Genomic DNA, 12,405 nt, shown 5'->3' on the forward strand with positions numbered 1-12,405 from the left:
AAACTTCTCAGATTGAGGTTGTCTGAGAAGGGGGGAGAGTTTTGAATAGTTTATCTCTAACAACATAACTGACAGACATAAACAAGTAATATATTTCCCAGAATTTATTTGCTTCCTGTATACCACATTATCTGCCCATACCATGTTAAAACATATGTTCTTACTGTATTTATAATTTAGTTAATTTGCATCTGCCTGACACAAAATTCTAATACACCCTTCCACTTTTTTCTTTAGCAAAAAAATGCTTTAACCCCCCAACCCCCACCCTCCCCTAAAGAGCGAGTGGGTTAATTAGCTAATGTAGTGGCTTCTGTGCAGCCGCTTTTCTGCTAGCAATGAATGTGCAATACAAATCGATCACTTCATTTGTCTCCAGAGAATTTGACCTTGTGCCACCAGGCGTTGGTGTTGATGGTTAGTTTACTGCTGTAACAACCGATGGGATCACAGTTTGTGATTTTTGCACTGCACTGGTTACTGTTCTGCGAGACTCAGCCTTTTTTATTTTAAGCACTTACACCAGACGATTGTCCAGGCAGAGCAAGTGACATCATTGATTAGCTGAGGGGGTAAGCAGATTCTGAGTGGAATAATGATTTGGTTACCATGGTAACATGGCTCAGCAGCTCCTGATTCGTTCCCTTTACACAGGGTTTTGCAAGTGAGATCCTGGCCCTCTTTGACAAGCTCTGGACGTTTCTGGTTCAGTCTTTCTATGCTGTCCGTCACACAGAAGGCTGGACGCTGATGAAACCTCACGACAAGGAGCAAATACAAGCAGGTTTGTGATACTTGAAAATGGTGAAAAATTGCTCCTCTCGGAGTTTTGTCACCTACAAATTGCTGTTGAGAATAATCTGTGCGGTCGTCTTTGTTCTCCTGAGCAAGTGTAATTGTGGGCAGGCTTTGTGTACACTGGTTTTAAAAAAAAAAATGTTACAATCTTCAATCCAATAGAGGTTCACAGCAGAAGTACAGTGAATGTGTCATTAGTTGACCAATAAACTAGAAAGTAATTAACATTCTGATTTAAATACCAATAATAGTTTTCATTCACGGCCATAAAATTTAAACAATGATACAGGGTCATACTGTAGCAAAGTGTGGCTGGTAATGGCGTTCTCTATATCTTGATCTATCCTTGCTCTTTTTTTTAATATATATATTTGTTAAATTTTACTTGGTAGATAATTCAGAACAGTTTTGTTTCATTTAATATTTGTTTTATTAGAAAGGTTAAGAAAACCTTGAACAGGCAGTGCGGTCGTGTCCTAATGTGCGTATGCTGTGATGGTGTACATACTTGATTTTATCCTCGAAGATTTTGGTTAGATTGGGATTCTTGATTTATTTTGAAGGCTGCTTTTAATAAGTCAGTTAAAGTGCCCCTAAGGATTTGCGTAGTTATTTAACAGCTATTAGACAATATGTCTTGCTCCGATGGATGCCAGTATTTGTAGGATGAAGTTTTAATTGCTTGGTACGGTGAATGTTGTTCTTTGTTGCAAGGTCTGTTGCATAATCGTGAATTAAACTGTTGTGGGTGTGAGGCTATGGAGCAGTCTAGCCTGAAGCTCCAATATTTATGCTATTAGACACTGTGTTGCAGATAAAAATAATGTTACACAGAGCATAAGATTTATATTTGTTACATTGAAATCTTAGTACTAAAGTTGGGGTTAGCAAAACCTATTGATAGCTAGTTATGCTACAAGATTTACGTTGATACAAAATGATTATGGCTTCCCATCAATGCATTCGCTGTAGTTAAACTTGACCATGAATTTGCACGAGGTGGACCGTGTGAGACGACCTCCAGGAGACTGCCTCATACAGTTGTAGTTAGTTTCACTCCAGATGCAGTATAGCTACAAGAAGTGCAAAGCAAAGTTCTTTTTAAAAGTTCCCTTACTGTTCAGCTGATCGACTGGAAGAATTTTGGAGTTAATGTTTTAATCTTTTCGATGTCAACAAAAAGCTATAAGGGCAGTCAGCTCTCTGCTAATAAATTTAAACAGGCATTTATGCTGGATGTTGATGCACAACAAGGAGACAGCAGTATAACTCCAATCTGCTCACCCAGTGTCTCTGTAAATGAGTACCAGTTTTCAAGTTAAACATTATCCTTAAATATTTTGTTCCAAAATTTATGTTGATTATTCAAGATACATGGAGGTAATGTGATGTATTTGGTGTCACATGATCTCAAACTAAATTTCTGTCTATCCACTCACTTCATTAATATTTATTTTGAAAATTTTACAAGCTCAGTAACATGTTATATGTTCACAATTGCATGCATACAATATACAAAATATTTACTATTTTAGTTTTATTGAAACTCGTGCCTGGCAGGGTTGGGAAATGGTCACATTAGTTTATTTTCACTATTTCCTTCTACATGTGTTTCACATTAAACGCATAACACTAGTTGATATTTGGTGGTGTAAATAAGTGTATTTATTATCTGATATCCTTTTGTTCACCTTTCTGTACTGCATATATCCCAGTTTTGTAATAAATAGCAAGAAATATAGAACCCTTCCCTCTTAACTTGCATTCTATTTATAACCCTGGTAACACATTTGAAAGCTCAAGAAAAATCAGTTGAAACTGCTCTGTGATGTCATTCCTTGTTACAGTGAGTGCAGTTACCACAGACCAGTAACAGATGATATTTTCAGTCACCATGCTCCCATGAATTAATCACAGTACTCCAAACTAATTCCGTTCTTCAAAAGCAATTCTCCAGGCAGGCAAATGAATATTAGTGGCCAAGGAGAAAGTCGAACAAGCATTTGGAATGGCTACGCAATAGCAGTTGGTCAGTAAGCTGGCTGATAAATTCAAAATGCCTCCTACTCTAATACGGATATGCGCACACACATGTCTATGTAACCTGGCCTGCTTTGTATTTAAATTGAACACTACAGTGTGTTTTCTTGTAAAAGTTTTGAAATTCCTCCATTGTTTTCTTCCTGTACTACTTTGTCACTAAGATTGAGTCCTCCATTCAACTGATCTGCTGCTTCCCTCCCTTCCCCTGGCCCACCAAGCTAAACTTCTCCTATGGTTCCCCCCTGCCCTGGCCGTGAACTTGCATCTTTCTCTAGTTTCTCTCCTCTCTCCCCATATGCCCTCTCTGAGCTCATCTTGACCATGATGTAGTCTACATGGATTTTAGCAAGGCTTTTGACAAGGTCCCACATGGCAGACTGGTCAAAAAAGTAAAAGCCCATGGGATCCAAGGGAAAGTGGCAAATTGGAGCTAAAATTGGCTCAATGGCAGGAAGCAAAGGGTAATGGTCGGGTGTTTTTGTGACTAGAAGGTTGTTTCCAGTGGGGTTCTGCAAGGCTTAGTAGTAGGTTCCTTGCTTTTTGTGGTATATATTAATGATTTAGACTTAAATGTAGGAGTCATGATTAAGAAGTTTACAGATGATACAAAAATTGGCTGTGTGGTTTATAGTGAGGAGTAAAGCTGTAGACTGCAAGAAGATATCAATGGACTGGTCAGATGGGCAGAAAAGTGGCAAATGGAATTTAATCCAGAGAAGTGTGAGGTAATGTATTTGGGGAGGTCAAACAAGGCAAGGAAATACACAATAAATGGGAGGATACTGAGTGGTGTAGAGGAAGAGAGGAACCTTGGAGTGCATGTCCACAGATCCCTGAAGGTAGCAGGATAGGTAGATAAGGTGGTTAAGAAGACATATGGGATACTTTCCCTTATTAGCCGAGGCATAGAATATAAGCGCAGGGAGGTAATGCTAGAACTGTATAGAACACTAGTTAGGCCACAGCTTGAGTACTGTGTATAGTTCTGGTCACCACATTACAGGAAAGATGTGATTGCACAAGAGAGAGTGCAGAGGAGATTTACGAGGATGTTGCCAGGACTGGAGAATTTTAGCTATGAGGAAAGATTGGATAGGTTGGGGTTGTTTTCTTTGGAACAGAGGAGACTGAGGGGAGATTTAATTGAAGTGTACAAAATTATGAGGAGCCTAGATAGAGTGGACAGGAAAGACCTATTTCCCTTAGCAGAGAGGTCAATAATCAGGGAGCATAGATTTAAAATAATTGTAGGAAAGATTAGAGGGGAGCTAAGGAAACATTTTTTCATCCAGAGGTGGCGGTCTGAAACTCACTGCCTGAAAGGGTGGTAGAGGCAGAAACCCTTATCGCATTTGAAAAGTATTTGGATCCGCACTTGAAGTGCTACAACCTACAAGAATATGGACCAAGTGCTGGAAAGTGGGATTAGGCTGGGCAGCTCTATTTCGACCACCACAGTCACAATGGGCTGAACGGCCTCCTTCTGTGCCATAAATTTTCTATGTTCCATGAGACTCTCCTCCGGCACCCTCGACCCTATTCCCACCAAACTGCTGACCACCCAACTTCCCTTCCTGGTCCCCATGTTAGCTGAAATTGTTAATGGTTCCCTCTCCTCAGATATTGTCCCGCTCCCCTTCAAATCTGCTGTCATCACCCTCTCAAAAAAAAAAAACATCCTTGACCCCTCTGTCCTTGCAAACTACTGCCCCATCTCCAACCTCCCTTCCCTCTCAAGTCCTTGAACGTGTTGACACCTCCCAAATCAGTGCCCATCTTTCCCGCAACTCCATGTTTGAATCCCTCCAATCATCAGGTTTCCGCCCCTACAACAGTACTGAAGCTACCCTTCTCAAAGTCACACATAACATCCTATGTGACCGTGGCAAACTATCCCTCCTCATCCTTCTCTACCTGTCTGTAGCCTTTGACGTGGTTGACCACACCATCCTCCTCCAATGCTTCTCCTCCATCGTCCAGCTGGGTGCGAATGTGCTCGGCTTGTTCCATTCTTATCTATCCAGGCGTAGCCAGAGAATTACCTGCAATGGCTTCTCTTCCCGCTCCATTACCTCTGAAGTACCTCAACGATCTATCCTTGGCCCCCTCCTATTTCTCATCTACATGCTGCCCCTTGGTGACATCATCCGAAAACACATAATCAAGTTCCATATGTATACTGTGACACCCAGCTCTACCTCACCACCACCTCTCTCAACCCTTCCACTGTCTAATTTGTCACACTGCTTGTCCGACATCCAGTACTGGATGAGCAAAAATTGCCTCCAAGTAAATATTGGGAAGACCGAAGCCATTGTCTTTGGTCCCCGCCACAAACTCTGTTCCCTAACCACCGACTCCATCCCTCTCCCTGGCCCCTGTCTGAAGCTAAACCAGACTGCTTGCAACAGTGGCATCCTATTTGACCCCAAGATGAGCTTCCAACCACCTATCCACTACATCACCAAGACCACCTACTTCCGTAACATTGCACGTCTCTGCCCCCACCTCAGCTCATCTGCTGAAACGCTCATCCATGCCGTTGTTACCTCTAGACTTGACTATTCCAAAGCTCACCTGGCTGGCCTCCTATCTGCTGCCCTCCATCCTCCATAAACTTGAGCCCATCCAAAACTCTGCTGCCCGTATCCTAACTCACTCCAAGTCCCGTTCATCTATCACCCCTGTGCTTGCTGATCCAAATTGGCTCTAGTCCGGCAATGCCTCGATTTTAAAATTCTCATCCTGGTTTTCAAATCCCTCCATGGCCTTGTCTCTCCCTATCTCTATAACCTCCTACAGCCCTCCGAGAATTTGATGAGTGTGGGAATTAGGTGCAGAGGGGGAAGGAGGTGCTAAGTGATTTAAACCAAAGAACTATAGACTAAGACCGAGCAGAGCATAAAGGGAGCTGCACAAGGAATCAAAAATCAAGAAAAAGTCAAAAACTGATGTCACAAGACAAGGTGGAGCGCCATGGATAAGTCAGTTTAGTTTAGTGTTTGTTTGTGTCCGATAAACAGTAAAGTGGCTTAAAGCTAAACAAACAGTTTAAATAACTGTTAGCTAACATGGCAGGACAACTGGGGCTCATCGCATGCACATCCTGTGCCATGTGGGAACTCCAGTACACTTTTTGTGTATCCTGGAAAACCACACGTGCAGGAAGTGCCGCCAACTGCTGGAGCCCGAGTTCAGAGTTTCTGGGCTTGACGGACGGCTGGCGTCATTACAATGCATACTGGAAGCTGAGAATTACGTGGCTAGCACATTTCAGGAGGTGGTCACCCCGCAGCTACAGAGTTCAGGAGGAGAGGGAATGGGTGACCACCAGACAGGCTGGGAGGAACAGGCAGGCAGCGCAGGAGTCCCCTGGGAGTGTGGCACTCACAAACCAGTATTCAGTGTTGAATACCAGCGAGGGTGTTGACACCTCGGGGAGTGCAGTCAGGAGCAAACACACAGCACCATAGGAGACTCGGCTGCACAGGGAGGCTAAAGAAATGTAGTTGTTAGAGGGGATAGACATATGTTTCTGCAACTGCCGACGTGAGTCCTGCATGGTGTTGCCTTCCTGGTGCCAGGGTAAAGGACATCACTGAGAGGGTGCAGAACATTTTGAGGGGGGAAGGGGAACAGCCAGAAGTCGTGGTCCATGTGGGAACCAATGACGCAGGAAGGAAAAGGGTCAAGGTCCTGGGGCGTACAAATGTCAGGTTGATAATATGTGAGCACCAGGCTGAATAGAGAAAGTTCAGAGGGGAGGCGAGAAAGGAAATAAGAGGGGCAAAGAGAGAGTGTGAGAATAGACCGGTGACTAACATAAAAGGTAATCCAAAAGTCTTCTATAGGCATGTAAATGGGTGGTAAGAGGATGGATGGGACTGATTAGGGACCAAACAGGAGATCTACTCATGGAGACAGAGAGCATGGCTGAGGTACTAAATGTACTAATTTGCATCTGTCTTTACCAAGGAAGAAGATGCTGCCAAAATTACAGTAAGTGAAGAGGTAGTTGAGATACTGGATGGGCTAAAAATTGATAGAGGAGGTACTAGAAATGCTAGCTGTACTTAAAGTAGATAAGACACCCATTCTGGATGGGATGCATCCTAGGTTGCTAAAGGAAGCAAGGGTGGAAATTAGAGGTTCTGGCCATAATCTCCCAATCCCCCTTGGAAACAGGGGTGGTGCCAGAAGACTGGAGAATTGCAAATGTTAAACCCTTGTTCAAAAAAAGGTCTAAGATAAACCCAGCAACTACAGGCCAGTTAGTTTAACCTTGGTAGTGGAGAAACTTTTAGAAACGATAATCCGGGACAAAATTAACAGTCACTTGGGCAAGTGTGGATTAATAAAGGAAAGCCAGCACGGATTTGTTGAAGGCAAGTCATGTTTAACTAACTTGATAGAGTTTTTTGATGAGGTAACAGAGAGGGTCGAGGAGGGCAGTGCAGTTGATGTGGAGTATATAGACTTCCAAAAGGCGTTTGATAAAGCGCCACATAATAGGCTTGTCATCAAAGTTGAAGCCCATGGAATAAAGAGGGCAGTGGCAGCATGGATGTGAAATTGGCTAAGTAATAGGAAACAGAGTAGTGGTGAGTGGTTGGTTGTTTTTCAGACTGGAGGGATGTATACAGTGATGTTCCCCAGAGGGTTGGTACTAGGGTCATTGCTTTTTTTTGATATATATTAATGACTTGGACTTGGGTGTAAAGGGCACAATTTCAAAATTTGCAGATGACACAAAACTTGGAAGGGTAGTGAACAGCGAGGAGGATAGTGATAGACTTCAAGAGGGCATAGACAAGCTGCTGGAACGGGCGGACACATGGCAGATGAAATTCAAGGCAGAAAAGTGTGAAGTGATACATTTTGGTAGGAAGAACAAGGAGAGGAAATATAAACTAAAGGGTACAATTCTAAAAGGGGTGCAGGAACAGAGAGATCTGGGGGTATATGTGCACAAACCATTGAAGGTGGCAGGGCAGGTTGAGAAAGCGGTTAAAAAAGCATACGGGACCCTGGGCTTTATAAATAGAGGCATAGAGTACAAAAGCAAAGTGGTTATGATGCACCTTTATAATACACTGGTTCGGCCACAACTGGAGTATTGTCTCCAGTTCTGGGCGCTGCACTTTATGAAGGATGTGAAGGCCTTAGAGTGGGTGCAGAAGAGGTTTACTCGAATGATTCCTGGGATGAGGGACTTCAGTTACGTGCATAGACTTGAGAAGCTGGTGCTGTTCTCCTTAGAGCAGAGAAGGTTGAGAGGAGATTTGATAGAGGTATTCAAAATCATGAAGGGTCTAGACAGAGTCGATAGAGAAACTGTTCCCATTGGCGGAGGGGTCAAGAACCAGAGGACATAGATTTAAGGTGATTGGCAAAAGAACCAAAGGCAACATAAGGAAAAAACTTTTTTACACAGTGAGTGCTCGTGATCTGGAATGCACTGTCTGAGGGGGTGGTGGAGGCAGATTTAATCGTGGCTTTCAAAAGGGAATTGGATACGTACTTGAAGGGGAAAAAATTTGCAGGGCTACGGGGATAGGGCAGGGGAGTGGGACTAGCTGGATTGCTCTTGCAGAGAGCTGGCACAGACTTGACAGGCTGAATGACGGCCTCCTGTGCTGTAACCATTCTATGATTCTATGAGGTCCTGCGGTTAGAGTTTCAGGTGCTAGGGAGGAAGTTAAAAAGCAGGACCTCAAAGGTAGTAATCTCTGGATTACTCCCAGTGCCACGCACTAGTGAGTATTGGAATAGCAGGATAAGACAGGTTAATGCGTGGCTGGAGCAATGGTGCAGGAGGGAGGGCTTCAGATTCCTGGGGCATTGGGACCTGTTCTGGGGCAGGAGGGATCTGTTCAAGGTGGACGGGTTGCACCTCAACAGAACTGGGACCAGTGTCCTTGCGGGGAGGTTAACTTGTGCTGTGGGGGAGGGTTTAAACTAATTTAGCAGGGGGATGGGCACCAGGATGAAACATAATGGAAGAAACAAGATGCGCAGAAATCAGACGGAGAAAATGTGAGACGATCTAAGATGAGTTTAGAGCCCATGCGCGTATTTGCACGTAGTGTGGTAAATAAAGTTGGTGAGCTGCAGGCTTAAGTCACCACATGGGACTATTATAATGGCAATAACGGAGACCTGGCTCAAAGAAGGAGGATTGGGTACTTAATATTCCTGGCTACAAGGTATTCAGGAAAGATAGGGTAGCAAAGAAAGGAGATGGGGGGGGGGGTGTGGCAGTATTGATCAAAGAAACTATTACAGCACTGGAAAGAGATGATGTAGTTGAGGGGTCAAAGGCAGAATCTATTTGGTGGAATTAAGGAACAATAAAGGAGCTGTTACACTATTGAGTGTATATTATAGGCCACCAAATAGTGGGAAGGAGATCGAGGAGCAAATTTGCAGGCAAATTACAGAAAGATACAAGAACTATAGAATAGTGATAATGGGGGACTTCAATAATCCCAATATAGAATGGGATAGTAAAAATGTAAAGAGCAAAGAGGGGAAGGAATTCCTGAAATGTGTTCGAGAACTTTCTTGATCAGTGTGTTTCCAGCCCAACCAGGAAGGAAACAGTGCTGGATCTAGTTCTGGGAAATGAAGTGGGGCAGATGGGAGCATGTTTCAGTGGGGGAGCATTTGGGGAACAGTGATCATAATAGGTTTAGAATAGTTATGGAAAAGGACTAGGAACAATCAAATATGAAAATGCTTAACTGGAGGGTGGCAAATTTCAGTGAGTTAAAAAGGGATCTTGCCCAGGTGGATTGGAATCAAAAATTGGTAGGCAAATCTGTAATTGAACAATGGGGGGGCTTTCAAGGAGGAGTTGGTTTGGGTACAGAGTAGACACATCCCCATGAGGGGGAAAGGAAGGGCATCCAAAGCTAGAGCTCCCTGGATGACTAAAGATTAAAGTGAAACAGAAAAGGGAGGCTTATGACAAATGTACTTTCTGTATTCGTCCTGGTTTTCTACTGTATTAATACTGAGGAGATCTTAAAAAAAAAAGGGAATATGAGGGGCAAAGAGAGTATGAGAATAGATTAACGGCTAACATAAAAGGGAACCCAAAAGTCTTTTATAAACATATAAATAGTAAAAGGGTAGTCAAAGGAAGGATGGGACAGATTAGGGACAAAAAAAGGAAATCTTCTTGTGGAGGCAGAGGGTATGGCTGAGGTACTAAATGAATACTTCGCATCCATCTTCACTAGCAAAGAGGATGCTGCCATTGTAGCAATAAAGGAGGAGGTAGTAGCGATATTGGATAGGATAAAAATAGATAAAGAGGAGGTACTTAAAAGATTGCCCTTACTTAAAGTAGAAAAGTCACCTGGTCCAGATAGGATGCATCCCAGGTTACTGAGGGAAGTAAGGGTGGAAATTGCGGAGGCTCTGGCCACAATCTTCCAACCCTCCTTAGATATGGGGACGGTGCCGGAGGACTGGAGGATTGCAAATGTTACACCCCTGTTCAAAAAAGGAGAGTGTGATTAAACCCGGCAATTACAGGCCAGATAGCCTGACGTCGGTGGTGGGGAAACTTTTAGAGACAATAATCTGGGATAAAATTAATTGGCACTTGGAAAATTATGGGCTAATAAATGAAAGTCAGCACAGATTTGTTAAAGGAAAATTGTATTTGACTAACCTGATTGAGTGCTTTGATGAAGTAACGGAGAGGGTTGATGAGGGTAGTGCAGTTGGTGTTGTGTATATGGACTTTCCTAAATGGCATTTGATAAAGTACCACATAATAGACTTGTTAACAAAATTAAAGCCTGTGGGATTAAAGGGACAGTGGCAGTGTAGATACAAAATTAGCTTGGGGCAGAAAACGGAGAGTAGTGGTGAATAGTTGTTTTTCAGACTAGAGGAAAGTATACAGTGGTCCCCAGGGGTCAGTATTAAGACCACTGCTCTTTTTTATATATATTAATGACCTGGGCTTGCGTATAGTGGGTATAATTTCAAAGTTTGCAGATGACATGAAACTCGGAAATGTAGTAAACAATGAGGAGGATAGTAACAGACTTCAAGGGGACATAGACTGGTGAAAGGGGCAGACACGTGGCAGATGAAATTCAACAGAGAAGTGTGAAGTGATATGCTTTGGGAGGATGAGGAGAGGCAATATAAACTAAATGGTACAATTTTAAAGGGGGTGCAGGAATAGACACACCTGGGGGTGCACATACACAAATCTTTGAAGGTGGCTGGACAAGTTGAGAAGTCTGTTAAAAAAGCATATGGGTTCCTGGGCTTTATTAATAGAGGCATAGAGTACAAAAGCAAGGAAATAAACCTTTATAAAACACTGGTTAGGCTTCAGCTGGAGTATTGTGTTCAATTATGGGCATCACACTTTAGGAAGGATGTCATGGTCTTAGAGAGGGTGCAGAAGAGATTTACTAGAATGGTGCCAGGGATGAGAGATTTCAGTTATGTGGAGAGACTGGAGAAACTGGGGTTATTCTCCTTGGAACAGAGAAGGTTAAGGGGAGATTTGATAGAGGTGTTCAAGATCATGAACAGTTTTGATAGAGTAAATAAGGAGAAACTGTTTCGGGTGGCAGAAGGATTAGTGACCAGAGGACACAGATTTAAGGTGATCGGCAAAAGAACCAGAGGAGACGTGAGGAAACATTTTTTTGCACAGCGAGCTGTAATCTGGAATGCACTGCCTGAAAGGGTGGTGGAAGCAGATTCAATAGTAACTTTCAAAAGGGAATTGGATAAATACATGAAGGGAAAAAATTTACACGGAGATGGGGAAAGAGCTGAGGAATGGGACTAAATGGATACCTCTTTCAAAGAGCCGTTACAGGCACGATGGGCTGAATGGCCACCACCTGTGCTGTTCCTACTATGATACTATGAAGTATGGCATCTCATTCCTTCAGGTTGTGTATTTTAAGAGATTTTAAAAATGTAACATTTCAAATTTTTAAAAGAACATTTCTTACTTTCCCTTTCTGTCCCTTTCTTAATCCAGTCTTTCTTTCCTTCTGTTTATTTCTCTTTCTGTACCTGACTTAACATTGAATTCAACCATTCTAATTTATCCTCCTTCTCAGTCCTTCCTCTGTTTATTTCTCAATCCTGAAATCTGTTTGTTTAAGGAGATATACTGTTTGTCCTGTTATTCACCAAGGTCCCCGTTGCCCTCGCTGCGTCGTTATCAGCTCGCACTTCCAGCAACTTTGTGGGCAAATAATTTGAAAGCCTAAATATGCACGAACAAGTCTGGAACTTTTTGAGTAATAGTTGAAAGTGATATTATTGAATTGGTGATGATGGCATCCCAAGTGTGTCAGAATTACCACAAGGAGTGTGAGGATGGTGTCAACAAGCAGATCAATATGGAGCTCTATTCCTCCTATGTTTACCTCTCCATGTCCTATTTGACCGGGATGATGATGTCCTGCGTCACTTTACCAAGTTTTTCAAGGAGCAGTCGCATGAGAAACGAGAGCACGCTGAGAAACTGATGAAATTCCAGAATCGACGTGGAGGCTGTATTGTCCTGGAGGA

The 12,405-nt window shown here is 42.9% G+C and overlaps 1 protein-coding gene across 2 annotated transcripts in view; it reads left to right on the top strand.

Moving 5' to 3' along the window:
• Positions 1–12,405, top strand: part of btbd8 (BTB domain containing 8) — a 76,825-nt gene that overhangs the window by 41,054 nt on the left and 23,366 nt on the right. For both annotated transcript variants that reach the window (XM_067989916.1, XM_067989918.1), the window contains exon 13: positions 655–784. In XM_067989916.1, coding sequence (XP_067846017.1) covers positions 655–784 — 130 coding nt within the window. The remainder of the gene's footprint in view (positions 1–654; positions 785–12,405) is intronic.

The sequence above is a fragment of the Heptranchias perlo genome, chromosome 9, assembly GCF_035084215.1.
Source record: "Heptranchias perlo isolate sHepPer1 chromosome 9, sHepPer1.hap1, whole genome shotgun sequence".
In the NCBI taxonomy this organism is placed as follows: domain Eukaryota; kingdom Metazoa; phylum Chordata; class Chondrichthyes; order Hexanchiformes; family Hexanchidae; genus Heptranchias; species Heptranchias perlo.